Raw genomic sequence first — 17,097 nt, forward strand, 5'->3', positions numbered from 1 at the left:
TATTTGGCCCTATTTTTAAGGTTTTAAGGCGGGCCCGGGGGGTAAAGGGAGTTGTATTTGGCCCTATTTTAAGGCGGGCCCGGGGGGGGTAAAGGGAGTTGTATTTGGCCCTATTTTTAAGGCGGGCCCGGGGGGTAAAGGGAGTTGTATTTGGCCCTATTTTTAAGGCGGGCCCGGGGGGTAAAGGGAGTTGTATTTGGCCCTATTTTTAAGGCGGGCCCGGGGGTAAAGTGAGTTGTATTTGGCCCTATTTTTAAGGCGGGGGTAAAGTGAGCTAAATTGAAAAGGCGAGGTAGTTCCACCAGTCACGTGACCACTTAAAAGGATAAAATGAGAACAGTTATAATATTGTAATGCAACACTACTCGGCCGAACAGAGGTTTCAATAACCGCAATCAAATCAAATCTGAATTTCTTGTTTTACCGGGACAACCACTTAGTAGTAGAGAATGTTGGGACATTTGATGGAAAACTTACGTTTCCTTCCCATATTTACTGCTAATACAGATGAATTCTCAGGAAGATCCCATTAATTTTACATTAGCTTTGAGAAATAAATTTGTGCAATGTTCGGTCTTCCGAAGAATTTTCCATCATTCAAATGCATTATCTCAAGAAAGAAGCACAACAGATTTCGCATTTTCCAGCAATGTTAATTTCACTTGGAAAAGAGGGTTTTTTAAATCCCCCTTTACAGTTTACTCGATTAAAGATTACATAATACTGCCGGGTGTGGTCTACAAGTAAAGCCTTAAAGCCTCAAGGTGCCCTGTCCTCATTGCCTAAGATTATAAATCTTTAAATTTCTAACGTGTTCGATTTATAATCAACTTGCAAGGCTAAGAGTGTTATAATTTTCTAAAAGTCTGCATATATATTAATGCGGTTTCCAATTCGAAATTAGACTCAAAATTCCATTAGTAACCGATAAAGTGAGAGGTGTAATCTCTTCTAAAGTGCAGTTTGTCCATTAGATGCTTTTGTGAAGTGCTTTTTAACACTATCACTACGAGAACACTCTCACTACGGTAATATTAATCTAGAAAATAAAAATAGTTTTTAGTCTCATCACGGTATCTGTAAGCTGATTTCCGTTTGTAGAATCAAATCTAGATATTTTCTTGTAAGGGGTTTTATTTTTCCAGCAGGTTTTTAAATAACACTTGTGTCAAGCCTGCACTGTAAATATAGCTATAATACAGTGACAGGGAAATATTCTTTGTTTATGTATACTCAGGGTTGCCGGCATTTTTGAGAGTCATTTTTAAGGTTTTTTCACGTCTTTTAAGGCCCCTTTTGACCCATTTTTAAGGTCCAAAACAGTTAAATTCAAGGTTTTTTAAGGTCCACAGTGCGAAAATTTGGACAAAGGTAATGCAATAAAGGTGCAAATTTAAGGTTTTTCAAGGTTTTCCGATACAGAAATTACAATCATATCTTAAAGGGGGAAGGTATAATTTCAGGAAACCCCAATTAGATCTACACCGAGCTAGGTATAATTTCAGAAAAACCTAATTAGATCTACAACAAGCTAGGTATAATTTCAGAAAAACCCAATTAGATCTACAACAAGCTAGGTATAATTTCAGAAAACCCCAATTAGATCTACAACAAGCTAGGTATAATTTCAGAAAACCCCAATTAGATCTACAACAAGCTAGGTATAATTTCAGAAAACCCCAATTAGATCTACACCGAGCTAGGTATAATTTCAGAAAAACCTAATTAGATCTACAACAAGCTAGGTATAATTTCAGAAAAAACCCAATTAGATCTACACCGAGCTAGGTATATTTTCAGAAACCCAATTAGATCTACACCGAGCTAGGTATAATTTCAGAAAAACCCAATTAGATCTACAACAAGCTAGGTATAATTTCAGAAAACCCCAATTAGATCTACAACAAGCTAGGTATAATTTCAAAAAACCCCAATTAGATTTACACCGAGCTAGGTATAATTTCAGAAAAACCCAATTAGATCTACAACAAGCTAGGTATAATTTCAGAAAAACCCAATTAGATCTACACCGAGCTAGGTATAATTTCAGAACATCCAATCAGATCTACACCGAGCTAGTTATAATTTCAGAAAATCTTATCAGGTCTACACAGAGCTAGGTATAATTTCAGAATATCCAATCAGATCTACACCGAGCTAAGTATAAATTCAGAAAATCCAATCAGATCTACATCAAGCTAGGTATAATTTCAAAAATTTTTACTAATCCGGAAAATCCATTTAGATCTAACATCAAGCTAGGTATAATTTAGGTATGAAACCTTAAAAAACCTTAAAAACCCGAAAATTTGCCCGTTTTTCACGTCTTTTTTAAGGTTTTTTGCCCAAAATTGCCGTTTTTAAGGTTTTTAAGGTTTTTTAAGGTTTTTAAGGTCCCCCGGCAACCCTGTCAGTATACTACAGTGCAACACACGTGTACAAAATAAACAGAGAAAACATTAAACTGTTCGCTTGTATAGGGTAACTAGGGAAATACACACATTACTATGGAAATACAGACATGCTATGGAAATACACACGTTGCTATGGAAATACACACGTTGCTATGGAAGTACACGCGTTGCTATGGAAATACACACGTTGCTATGGAAATACACACGTTGCTATGGATATAAAAACGTTTCCCTGTAATATAGGATGATATTGTGGTTAGCTACATTCGGTGAAATTAATCACATTTATCACGTGCACCACCTCCCCAACATTTACCCACATGTTTACCACGTGTTACCATGGTAACGTGTGTACATGTCACGTGTTTCCAGGCCATGGCCATGGTAACGTGTAACATGTTTATATCACGTGACCTCACTCTTCTTGTTCTCACTAACTGTCGAGAAACCGTACCCCTTAAACCCATGTCTAATTCGCCTCTATCCTACTTACCCAAAACACTGTAGACCACGGGGATTCTTTAAAACCTTAAGTTAGACTCAGTCTACTTATATGTATAGGTTAGTGTTCACGTTTAGGATCTACTAAAACCATACAGTTAAAACACTGTCTACAACACTGTCTAAACTGAAACACACTGAACTTTAGTCCTGTGATCTGTCAGGGAACAGAGTTTACCTTACCAGAGCCACACCTTTCAGCCCTGACCAGACTTGTAATATTATAAGTGATAAGTAAACGCTTTAAAACTAATAGTGGTTACTCAGACTGGGTTATCTCTAGGTTAACATAATGATTTCTGAAGAATTTGAAGGAGATGAAACATGGTTAGCAGTTACTTAGCTCAACTCCTGTATCTGATATCCACTATAGACATATAGCATATAGCATATAGCTGATATATAGCTGAACAGGTCTGAACACCTGCAGGCTGCAAATTGCAGAACAACTTTTACAGGGAAACTCAGTGTAACACGGGTAACTCAATTAGCTTACAAGCAGTAGTGTTATTAGTGTAAATAGCAGCAAACTTATTAACATATTATCTCACAGGAAAACAGCCCAATTATTTATTTCCCATAGTTTTAAAGACTCTAACACAGACCAAAGCTGAAATAATGTCACAGTTCTAAACACTGATCACATCCTCACATTTGACAGTCTCTCCTAGAAATAAACAGTGGGCAATCAGTAACAATTACTAGTGACAACAGGCAGGTAAATAATGCTAAGAGAAATGAATTGTGAATCTTAACAATTGATATCACTAATCTGGCAACAAGAATATCGTTGAAAAGAAGTAAGTTTGAACAATGAACATGTTCTATTTGAGTACTGTACTTTCAGAGATTGATACCGTGCGAGACCGGGTAGAACTCCAATCATACAGGCCACTGCCCAGTACAGACCTCTTTACTTATATAAAGCAATATATTAAACATTGGCAGTAGTGCTGTTGTTGTGAAGCCCACGTAAAGGTGAAGGAGGAGAAAGAGTAGCACGGAAGAGTAATTCTTTTTATTGATGTAGCAGGTGATTAGCTTTCAATTGATAGACCGCCAATATCAAAAGATTGTTTATTAATTCCTGCACTGTTTCCTTGAATGCAAGTCTCACTCCTTACAATTTCTTAGGGGTTACAACCTACTGTAAGCCTACATCTGATAAATGCGATTAATAATGTTATGAATCGTATATCGGGCTCGCCAATGTGGTTCGGGGATGGGTTCGGGGATCATTGGGCTTTCAGGGATTTATTCAGATATTTTAAACTATTAAATTTTAAGCAACAACTCCGTCTAGACTCGAAAAGGTACCAGCTCCATTTTACTAAGTGCAGAGAAGATCGATAATATAATATTGGATAAGCCGGAAAAGTACCAGAAATCCGAGCCATGGGGAGGGGCAGAAAGGCGGTCATAGAATGGTTCAGAGAGGAGACATAAAGAAGGGCCAGCGAGAGAGAGGGGATACTGGTCAGAGAGCGGGCTGGGGCCAGAGAGAGAGAGAGATACAGGTCAGAGAGAGAGATACAGGTCCAAGAGAAGTGGGCAGAGAGGGGATGCAAGAGAGAGGGGGCATGCGAGCTAGTGATATGCTTTTAAGGATAAGGCCAAATATTTGGCATTACGACCACGTATAAGCGATAATATTGTACTTGGAATACATTTGCTGTCAATGTTAGGACTCAGCCCTATCTCCCTCTCTTTTTAGTCTATACACAACGGGGTTAAACATTAATAACAATTTAATGTGCTTACTGCTGTCAACAAGATGGGTCACGTGTTCTGCTGTTAGTTCCACGTGACAATATTGTACATGTCACTAGTAGTAGTATGTTGCTGCTAACTCACTACACTAACTACTTACACCGACTAACTGGCTACACGTGCTCCGTCTGTGTGAGTGAGTGAGTGAGTGAGTGAGTGAGTGAGTGAGTGAGTGAGTGAGTGAGTGAGTGAGTGAGTGAGTGAGTGAGTGAGTGAGTGAGTGAGTGAGTGAGTGAGTGAGTGAGTGAGTGAGTGAGTGAGTGAGTGAGTGAGTGAGTGAGTGAGTGAGTGAGTGAGTGAGTGAGTGAGTGAGTGAGTGAGTGAGTGAGTGAGTGAGTGAGTGAGTGAGTGAGTGGTTTGGGGACCGGTTTTTGATACACCGATCAATGTTAACAAAATCATATGATACATAACAATATAATTTTATTTAATATAAGTGAAAATGAGAGTTGAAAATTATGATGTAACCTTTATCATTTATTCTTTAAACCAAAAACTTTAAAATTGAAAACTTGCATGAGTGAGTGAGTGATACATAAAAAAGCAGAATATTTCAAGAAGATTACGTAGTTTAACCAGTATCGATTTCAAAGATTATCGTGAACGCTAAACAGATTGTCACAGTTATTTTTAGTTCAGTAAACACGTAATGGTGACAGGAAGAAGTGCCTCGTGTTCAATTAATGAGAGCACCAATTTGATGCACGTATTTGCCCATTTTTATCCACTCTATCCAAAAAATTTTGTTGGATAAAATGCATGATCACTGAATTCAACGTGTTAATTTTCTCAATTTCCCAGGCTCACCAAGTTGACACGATCACAAAAGCGTAAGTCTATTCTCACAACTTAACATTCCCTCTATGTTTGCTTGTTAACCCACAAGCAATGCGTTCTATAATCACACGTAATGAGTTAATAAGAAGAACTCATAACGATGTGTCAGACCTCGGATTCATGTTATAATAGAGCAAGCTCTCAACCATAGAGAGAGAGTCAGGATATAATTTGATTAGATTCTCACACCATATGATCATCAATCTTGTGGACCCCGGAAAGGGGATCACTCTCAGCAATACGATATTAGTGAGTAGAAAATACCAGTAACCTCTACACCATGTCTATTCTACTGGACTGTGTGCTTGTTAAAGCAATGGCCCATAATAACTCAGGTTGTTAATGTTATAATATTGAGGTTAAAGTAGAAGCTAGTTGTCTGTTAAAGACTTATCAGCGCGGGAGAGGGCGAGAGGGGTTTGGGTTGTGGGGATTCTGTAGATGAATATATTCTCTGTATTACAATCGAGAGAGAGCTACGTAATACGTATAATAGCAATCGGCTCCCTGCCTTTAATAACACACATAGCTCGACAAGTAGAAAGTCATCTAATTTACGAGCAGATTTTAATATTGAACCAGCTCAGCAAACCCTGACAATGAGATTTGATTAAATATACCGAGACCTAGAGTAGTAGACAAGTAGAAGCTATATTAATACACTGCTACTGGTGGTGAGGAGCTATTGTACTGTGACTCTACAGCGGGGTGCAATGCTCGCCACTATCACTCATATTACAGGAAATTCCTTTAGGTAGTCAGATGGGGTATTTAAACCCCTTATATCAAGGATGATATCGACCCCTTATATGAGGGGTATATCAACTTGATATAATTGGCATGGATTTTCAAGCTCCTGAGTGAATAACGGCGCTATTTTTGCGCACTGAAATGTTGTTCAGAAATCTATCAATGTAAAGATCTGATCAACCCAGCATAATTCACTCCGCAACATTCACAATTATGTATGCGTATTTTTCTGTGGAATTAACTGAATATTTTGAATGTATAATGCTAACTCTTATCCACGTGACTCAACAAAGCATCTTCAGCAATCTGCGCGTGCCTTTTCCAGTCACCCGATATAGATTAATAATCTCGAGTCATATTAAACAATATCACCCTGATAACTCCCCCACTACTTCTCCCTGAATTAACGTGCTTCAATTGCGAGAGAGAAGTAGTACCCTGACACTAATGACAGGGCACAATGCTCACAATCTCCATTGTCAATGTGATAGTCTGTAAATCTTATTATATAGTCTCACTGTACAGGTCGCGGTGTGTGTGACTGAGCCGGATATTTGATGATTATTGCTTGTTGCATTGTGTAGCACACTGCCTGGCACAGCTCTATTCACAGTAGTGCCAATCTCGACCAGCACACAACAACAGCATGCAATGAAGCATGCAAAGAAGATGTGCGAGCTATAGCTATATCTACACTCATCAGCTATATTTACTACACTCATCAGCTATATCTACACTCATCAGCTATATTTACTAAACTCATCAGCTATATTTACACTCATCAGCTATATTTACTACACTCATCAGCTATATTTACTACACTCATCAGCTATATTTACTACACTCATCAGCTATATTTACTACACTCATCACTCATCAGCTATATTTACTACACTCATCAGCTTTATTTACACTCATCAGCTTTATTTGCTACACTCATCGGCTATATTTAATCTACACTCATCAGCTGAAATTACTCTACAGTCTACACTTATCAGCTATATTTACTACACTCACTAGCAACATTTCCTTTATGTTCAACAGCTATATTTACTCAAGGATATTTACTCACCAAGGTATTTATAAATACTCAATATTTTTGCTTGTTTCAATAGATCAGCTATTATATTGGGGGACTGTCTGGTTATAATTTAATGAATAAAACCGGAGGAGGATGCAGTACGAATGACGTCATAGTCAATAACATAATATCCAACTCACAGCCCCACTCCCAAATGACAATAGTGGTATGTGAGATGAAGTGTGATCTGAATTATGCACCTCCTCAAAATAAGATGTAAGCAGATTATTGGTGCAAGATGACAAACATTTAAAACTGATTGAAAAGACAATTTTGTTGATTTAGATAATGAATAGAGGAAAGCACTTACTGTGAACTTCTAGAAACCCTGAAAATGAGAATTTATTGGTTAAATTGGTAAAAGCTATAGCTTATAATCGGCAGGAAACAAAATAACAACAATCAGGTACATTTAAATGTGCTGAAAAGCTCATTTATAAGTTTGCCTTTCCCCATTGAGAATGACAAGCAATATTGAAATGGTTTAACTATTTTTATAACTGGTTGGAAAGAAAGTTACCTGCTCCCAGTAGTAATGCTATTAATAACAAAAGCATCGATAGGTTATCAAACTTCTTTTTTCTTAGCTAAAAGCATGGAATAAAATTAGTTTGTTTATTTTGGCAACATAGCCAAATCTAATAATTGAACCATCTGGGTAAAAATGGTTATTCTTAGAACATCTTAATATAACATCAAATACTATACTGCTACCACACGGATAACTAATAGGTAATGCAAAAGTAAGAAGTTCAAATTTGACAAGATAGGCGGGGGGGGGGCAACATCAAAAATAACACAGATAATAAATTGAGGCTATCTGATAGAATTTACAAGCCAGCTTTTCAGTCAATGATGCTTGACTGAGTGTGATGAGATACCTACCAAAAAACACAAAAAAAAGTATAAAAAGCAAAATACAAAAAGGTAAACGGTGTCAGGGAAACAGTGTGACACATCTAAGAATGGGATGTACAGCAAAACCACAATTCACTGCAAGCATTGGAAAAGTAAAAGCTGCAGTAAATCAAGGTTTCATTGTCAAGTATCTGAAGCAGCAACAAACCAATAATTTACTCACTCTGTCATGAATCGTTAATCAATAAATGTTTACAGTAAACGCCACAGGAACTTATCGCATACACTTGTATGTATTATCTACTGCTAGAACACGATTCAGATTTGATCTTATAAAAATAAAACATATTCAAACAATATACACATAATATAGCAATGACCCTATATAAAAATTCTGTAAAAATGGTACAAATTTAAAAACTGAGGTAAAAATAAAACCCTTTGTAATAATATTATATATAAAATCCACTAAATCGCATCACAACAAAAAGCAGTTTAGACCCCCATCTAATTCAGATTTGATCTGTTAAGAAGTACACTCATTGCACTAAGAGGAATCAGAGGAAGATCAACGGCCCAGCATCTTGAACTGCAAGACATTTCCTTCAACCTCATCCCCCAGAAGACGAGCTTTGAGGTCTCCTAGATTTGTTTATGTAAATTTTGATATTTTACTGTACTATTTTATGTTGTATATAATTTTATGGACAAAATGATCCCAGGGGGGACTCCCAACCCACCGCTTCAGCGGGTAGTTGACGCACCATTCACAAGCAAGAGCCACTTTGGTATACTTGCTGGGAGGTGTCTCAGCTACATGGGTTGGGGTCCCCCCTTTTTTATTTTTTTTAATCTACTGCTAGGCAAGGGGGATGGGCGTTTGGGCACAATTGAGTCCAGATTTGGTGCAAAGAGAATATCTGCAGTAATTGGAGGTGCAGCAAATCAGTATTATACTGTAGTGGAGACAGAGGTGCGAGAAAAAACATTGTTGATATAAACAGTCTAGATCTTAACTTGGAGCCACAAGGCCAAGGGTAAAAAATTTTTGATTGTTAAGGGAATTTGTTGAATTCTTAAAGGGTTGATTTTATATAGGGTCATTGCTATATTATGTGTATATTGTTTGAATATTTTATATAATAAAAAAAAAGTATTATACTGTAGTAGAATAATGTCAGCCAATGAAAAGGAAGCAGAAAACATGACGAATGCCGTTAAAGACCTTGGGGGATCAGTGCAGCGGTCGCTTGAAGGCAACCATGATTGGAAAATCGATCATTTCAGACCCGCTTGTGTCATCAATCCAAATGATTTGCATAAAACTTATGTGCAATCACCTGTGCAGTGGCGTAACGTTGCCTGATGGCGCCCCCCTGTTGGCGCCCCCTCCCCTTTTGGTGCCCCTCCCTAGAATTGACCAAATTAGGTGATTTTAGAGAATACGCCGGTAAAATCTCTAAAAAAGTGTGTATCTAGAGCAAAACGCGCAGTTTTGCTAGTACTTTAGTTAAGTTTTCGAAATTGTCCCACATTCAAACGACGATTTGGCGCCCCCCTAAGACGGCGCCCCCCTGCACAGCGGGGTCAGCAGGGCCTTTCGTTACGCCACTGCACCTGTGGTTGACTGAATGATCGGGAAATTGAGGGTTGAGGTACCCTGTCAAAGATCTCGAAACTTGTAAGGGTACCCTTCAGTACACATTTGACGTAGTATGCAAACTATAGTACTTCAATCAGAAGCGGTACACAAGCACAATGGGGAAACTCCCTGGTACTAGCCTACTAGCTATACCATGTGCACAGTATCCAAGATTTCAGGCACCAGGACAGAGTGCAGAGCTGATATGCGATAAATTATTATTGATAATAGCTAATGTGTAAGGTGCCTGTCTTGTAGGCTCTACTTTTTACGTTAAATCATTGTGTCTATTGTTGGAGTTAATTTGGTAGGCTGCAGTTGGCGACACATGTAACAACAAAACCCTTTGAAACAAATAGTGTACATGACAGAGTTCACAAGGATAAACGAGAGAGTCCAAATTTTTAAGTGAAACAAAAAATTCAACCGTCAATTGTCAATGAAGCGATAAAATGGATGATAGCCGTAAACAAATTTTTCCAACGAGTCTAACTCGGCGCGCGTTTTGGTAGACTATAAACTTACAATAAAATGTATATAATATAATCATTTTATTTACTCATAACTTTTTTAAGAGCTCCGACAAAAATTAGGTAACTTACAATACAAAATAAATCCTATAAAGGAAAAAACAGTTTGCAGTTTGTATATATAAATATTTGTTTTGCAGTAAAAGTTTTTTCAATTCTTTGTTATATTATACTTTGCAGAACACAATTAAATAGTTACATGGGGACCCCAGGCTATTATTTTCATAAACATATATAAAATAGAGATTCGGCGGAATGATTGTAGCGCAATGCACTACTGGGTCGCGCGCGCATCAAATAATGCTTCTCGCAACCACTTCAGTAGATCGGCAAGATGCACCACTGTGCCTCACCGAGCAGCGAGCTGCGAAGGATTGACATCGTGAATCAAGCGGAATGACAGTTACTGGGCCGCGCTCAGCCTGTCATTCTGCGCGCCGAATCTCTATTTTATGAACATAATAGCCTGATAATCGATAATTCCATTAATAATCATTAAAAGTTGCTTTGTCATTTGTAAAATCAAAAACGAAAAGCCCCACGCTGAACGCGGGCGGCATTTTTTCTGCAGCTGCCTAGCTTCAAGCTTTTAGCCGCTAATATCAAAGCCGCCGTGCGCGCCCAGTGCTGGGGTGCATTCTCATTAACAACTAAACTTGGTCAAAGATATTTATATGCAATTCCTAAATTAAATCAATAATCATGTTAATATGAGTATTCAACACTACTCGACAACAAATATTTGCCGGCCCATCAACCATTCAGTCGCCAAAACAAAAATCAAATGTTTGCTTTTTCGTTTCGGGGACTGTTTGAACTCAGAGGGGATTGTGGAAGGACACGTACATTTTTCATTAACGACGTGCCCTGATTACCCCCTCCGTTGAGCTACTATACGCGGGGAACGTTGACCGCCAGTCTGTAGTCAGATCGTTAATAAATTATACTTTAAAATTGGTTGCCGGGTGATGGTGTCAGTGAGAGACGTTAAGTTAGGTGAACATTGGTACAAAAATATAATAATCTAGCAGTTTATCTCAAAGTTAAAATCACTATTTGTTAAAGTATACAAACAGTTCTATTCAAGAGAACAAAGTCCGAGAGCAGAGAGAAGATTTGGAGACTATACACGCATATGTGGGGTTTAAATTTGGTATTAGTAATTTTAGGGTTCGACCGAAAATGTTGGTTAATAGGGAGCAGTCACTGTCATTAGAATTATCAGATTAGGAGCAACAATTAGAATCAAATTGGACATATTGTGTATTGTGTATTGTGAAATCAGTGAAACCTAGAATGGGGGTAAAATGCTAGTGCGCCTTGTTATGCGCGCTAACATACTAGCTGCTGAAATTAAAGAAGTATATGCATGATTATGTCGTTTGGCGGCAGCGCCTGCCGATACCTGGATTATATTGTGTTTAACTTAGAATTCAGTGAAATTTTTGTCATTCCATTCAGCACCATACCTGTTTTGGGCATTCATCAATGACTTTTGTAATTTATTCTTTAGCTTTCATTTTAGACTTCACGTCTCCCGAAATAAAACTGCGAACAAAGTGAAACAAGGAACTAAGTAAACTGTAAAACCAAATTTTCGTCACGCATTGGACTTTATCAAGGTTACACTGAAAAGGGGAGGTTTGATCTCTGAACCAGAGAGTGTGGTAATTGGGTTAGGAAAGTAAACATACATGCGACAAAGATCAGGGTTACCATTAGGAAGAAAATTTCAGCAAAATTTATAGAAAGGGGTGTACACATCCATGCGAGAAAAAATCGGGTTACCAGTAAGAAAAAATCACAACAGAGAAAGTTTATAACCCTCAGATCAGCGTAGTAAAAGTGTACTAGAAATTAGTCTGTAAAAAATGTAAGAAATGCGGAGATCTGTACATAGGAGCTTCAAGACGACCTATTAGAGGTCGAATCTACGAACACGAGTCTAGCTTCCGACTCAACAACAGCAGGACCACACTAGGATACCACGCTGCTGAACACCGCAGAGCAGACGACCCACACTACACTCCCATATCGGGAAAAAGAGACTTAGCAAATTCTTCGAAAACTACGAATTTAGCATATCAGAACAATGTAAGGATACCTTAGATACCTTTATAAGAGAAGGCTTAGCAATAGAACACACTAAACCGAAAATCAATAACATGTGTGGAAACGGTTTTACAGACTAATTTCTAGTACACTTTTACTACGCTGATCTGAGGGTTATAAACTTTCTCTGTTGTGATTTTTTCTTACTGGTAACCCGATTTTTTCTCGCATGGATGTGTACACCCCTTTCTATAAATTTTGCTGAAATTTTCTTCCTAATGGTAACCCTGATCTTTGTCGCATGTATGTTTACTTTCCTAACCCAATTACCACACTCTCTGGTTCAGAGATCAAACCTCCCCTTTTCAGTGTAACCTTGATAAAGTCCAATGCGTGACGAAAATTTGGTTTTACAGTTTACTTAGTTCCTTGTTTCACTTTGTTCGCAGTTTTATTTCGGGAGACGTGAAGTCTAAAATGAAAGCTAAATTCGTCTCAAACTCACGCTCAGCCTTAAGATCTATTTAATTTATTCTTAACAGAAGAACAAGAGGAATTAAAATTAAATGAACCAATTTTACAAAACTCATTCCACAGCCACGCTGATTTATAGATGAATTGTTTAGTTGGAGAAGGTGTGATTAACATATTGTCTTTCCTATGAGATATGGTGAACAAAGAGAACATTGAAATTGGTACTCTTGTCTTAATTATCTTAAAAAATTCCATTAGGCAATGTAGTCTATATAGGTTCTCTACAGCTAGTAATTTATGTTTTGCAAATAGAGGTTTGGTAGACTCCTTAACCTAAAAATCGCAACCCAAACGTTGGGAGCCGAACGGTCTAGAACGGTCTAACTCTAGCACATGTTTTGAATTTGTCTACATACCTTTTATGGTCTCCGAATAGAATTATTATACATTTCTTCTGAGTAATAAATAGTGGTTTTAACTGGATATTAGGAATACTTCCCCACACAGAAATAGCTAAACCGAGATGTGATTCAAAGAGAGAATGGTAAATTTGTTTATATAGTGATTCTGGTAAGCATTTCTTAATACGGTAGATTTCTGTGTACATTGACATAAATAAACTAGTCCAAGTTACATGCCCTTAAATACCTTTTGGTCAATACTCCTGCAGTGATTTTCCTCACTTGGGTTAGCGATTGTAAGGTCCACGTCATAATTGGAAGCATTCTGCAACACAAGAATAGCACCATTATAATACACATGTTAATAATTGAACGTTCATCTGTGCCGAAAATTGGTATTGTCAAACCAATCCAATACGATCTACCTCATTGCCAGGAAAAGAAAAGAGAGGTATTGCGATGTGGTAAGACATGTAAGGACAAGAATAGGATTCGCTATGTTAAGAACCACACTCATAGCTCTACGAGGGTACAGAGGGAAATAAATGGACAGCAAATATGAGACACCACTATCAGAAGTCTCTTATAACCTCATCCCTGCCCCTATGATGGAGTAGATGTGTACATATCTGATTGTTGATATTTCATGTTATATAATATTGGTAGCAGTGGACAATTTCCGTTACCTCTGTATTGTGCTCTGCCAATTGCAACACTTGAATTACTTAATTGTATATATACTGTTTGACACTTTTCCTATACAAAAAAATCCAATACGATCTATAAACTGTAATGAGAAGGCACCCTGGCCTTCAAACTATGACTCTTACAAGCGTGCCCATCCATTGTATGTGCTGTGGAAAGTTACTGTTTCCCTAACAATCTTGCTCTAGCCTACATTACTAGTTGTAATGCCATTAGATGCCGTCACTTTTATTAAATCTGCTTGACGGCAGTTGACTGCGACAAAATTCACTCAGAGATACAATAGCTGAACTCCTAACCACTGTTTGCAAAGACGTTGAAACAGAACCTCAGCTTCTCTCCGTTCCTCACACTCTTAAACTATCAAATGGAACAAATAGACAAGATGGTGCAAGACTGGACATCAGTGCGAGATCGTTCTGGTCGCCGCTGGACAGGGCATTCACAGATGTAAGGGTACTTCACCCTCAAGCCCAGTCCAACAGTGACAAGAGCATCTCGCAGATGTACCAATCTCACGAGAAAAACAAAAAACGTGAGTACAATGACAGAGTCCTCAATGTAGAAAAGGCTACCTTCACACCACTGGTATTCAGTACTACAGGAGGAATGGCAGTTGAGGCTTCTCAGTTCCTAAAACATCTTGCTGAAAAGATCAGCCTTAAGAAAGGCCAACGGTATTGTGATGTGATGTCATTTGTCAGACGCAGACTGCGCTTTGATCTACTCAGAACTTGTATAATCTCTATCAGGGGATACAGAGGTACCAGAACTCTACCAGAACTCTTCCACCCACGGCAATACGTGATTTGGACCTTAACCTGATGAACAGTCCTAAACCCTAAAAGGTCATGGAGTGCTTGTTGGATGGGGGTCTAAACTGCTTTTTGTTGTGATGTGAATTTGTTATATATTATTGCAAAGGGTTTTTATTTTTACCTCAGTTTTTAAAATTTGTACCATTTTTAAAGAATTTTTATATAGGGTCATTGCTATATTATGTGTATATTGTTTGAATTTTCTTTGTAATAGTTGACTGCGACTCCCGATTTGTGTGACACATACAATCAGCTGATGTGTTTCTACGACACAATTTTTCGTGTACATGGGAACAGACGTCACTCGTCAGGCTATGCTACCAATTGAACAGTGCACGTTCGCGTAAGTTGTTCAGTGTTTAAGAGGCATAAATTGATACAATAAGGTTAGTTAACGGTTAGAGTTTGACTGTTCGTCCGTCTTTCACGAATTCTCATGATCGGCCAGTAACATGTTCTTTACAGCATTTAAGGGCTCCATGAAATATTACACAGACTAATGTGCAAAATTTCTTAAAAATTTAATTTTAACACGTGGCAAGGAAGCGGTTTACAAATCTTTATTCCACTGTGAAGTTTCAATAGGTTTCGAATCATCATAATGTAGTTGACAACGTTAAAAAATAATATTGTATTTGATAAATGATTAATATTGGTGGGGAAATATTTATTATAATATATCTTTTCACACAGTGTGTGGATCTTACATCAAACACCTGACACAGTGGGCCAGAATAGGGGGGCAAGCTATATTAGACATGTTAGTACCATCCAAATATGTCTGAAAGGTGTTCTGTAGACTGCTTTGACCCAAAAAAACCATCCAAACCAATTTCAAGACCCTACTATACACAAAAACTGAGAAAATTGGGGATTTTTGAATTATGCTCCTTGAATTTTTAGCTCCAAAATGCCCAAAAATTCAAAATTCCTTACACAAGCCACAAAATCAGTTTTGAAATGCTTTACTTGTAGCTGAAGGCTTTCAGAACTTGTATTTAAAATTTCATCAAGATTGAACAAAAGATGGCCGAGTTATAACAAAAATATGTTTGCCCATATTTGGGCATAAGCCCTAAATAACATAGTTTAAGCCAATAAATTGGTAACAAATCGGCATTTTAAAATAATGCCCAAGTTTGCCCAAGTTGATTTTTCTTGTATATTGTAGGGAATCCTCTAAGCTTTCAGATGGTACTATGGAATATGGCGGCCTATTGCGGCCTAACAACTATTTTTGGTCTGGAAGACCAAAAATTTGCCTAAAAATGGGACAAAAACTCAGGCTAATGTCAAAAATCTGCTAAATTAGATAGCCTATTAAGGTTTTTTTCAATAAATTAAGATCTGAGAGTTGTTTTGAGATGTAAAAGGAGTCAGCTCACTTAATTATATCATATTTGAGGAACAGGCATAAAATAACAGCAATTTTTCACTTCCAAAAAGGAACAAAACCGATTTTTGAAAAATTGCGATTTTTGAGGCCGCGTCGCAGTTGAACCGTACGGAATTATTAATTTTGGTTTTTTGCATCTTGTAGGGAAACAGTTTTCCGATCAGATCATTTTAAATGCATCCTAAATCGAAATACTCAATTTTGAACCTAATATAGCATGGTGGCCCACTGTGCCTGATCAACGACAAAGTCACCAAACTTAATCAAGAATTATGGATTACTGATGGTCCCAGACACACTAAACATAAGCTCAAACGTTTGGCGTTGAGAAAAGTTCTTATGGCTTACATTGTACAGAATTCATAGAAAGAATATTCAAACAATATACACATAATATAGCAATGGCCAATTGGCTGACTATAAGGTCATGGACAAACAATTTTTTTAAATAGTCAAGTGATGCTAAAGCAGAGCACAACTGTGTAATAAGTTAATAGATAAAAATACTGATTCAATGATTAAAATTATAGCTGTGAGTGTCAATAAATTACTGTGTCATAAAAAAAGGAACGATGTACACGTGATCTGAGATACCAATATCTCAATATCAAAGGATAGTGTCTAGAAACATTCATAGTCCATGGTGGCAGGTATCAAGTTAAACGAAGTTACACTGACTGGCAATGTATACGATTGCCGTCTCCCTCTCTCACCCCTGACCGCTATCAGGGTGCTCCTGAGGATTGAGAATCTAATCCTGGTGCGCATGTAACACATAATACTGACAAGACACACTAAACTGACACTTGGACACAAAAACATCAACATCATCAAAAATCTCAACACTACACTTAGTAACAACAGACAA

At 37.6% G+C, this 17,097-nt stretch overlaps 1 protein-coding gene across 2 annotated transcripts in view; it reads right to left on the reverse strand.

The window, feature by feature from the left end:
• The window catches only part of LOC134821203 (uncharacterized), a 90,546-nt gene that overhangs the window by 17,331 nt on the left and 56,118 nt on the right, over positions 1-17,097 (reverse strand). The window contains exons 2-3 of one of the 2 annotated variants that reach the window (XM_063831894.1): positions 7,874-7,941; positions 7,664-7,681 (exon numbers count right to left, since the gene is read on the reverse strand). In XM_063831894.1, coding sequence (XP_063687964.1) covers positions 7,664-7,681; positions 7,874-7,910 — 55 coding nt within the window. In that variant the 5' untranslated portion in view covers positions 7,911-7,941. Of the gene's footprint in view, positions 1-7,663; positions 7,682-7,854; positions 7,942-17,097 lie in introns of those variants that run through there. The other variant, XM_063831895.1, reaches the window with a different exon arrangement.

This window comes from Bolinopsis microptera, chromosome 9 (genome assembly GCF_026151205.1).
Source record: "Bolinopsis microptera isolate Bmic1 chromosome 9, MBARI_Bmic_1.0, whole genome shotgun sequence".
Taxonomy (NCBI): domain Eukaryota; kingdom Metazoa; phylum Ctenophora; class Tentaculata; order Lobata; family Bolinopsidae; genus Bolinopsis; species Bolinopsis microptera.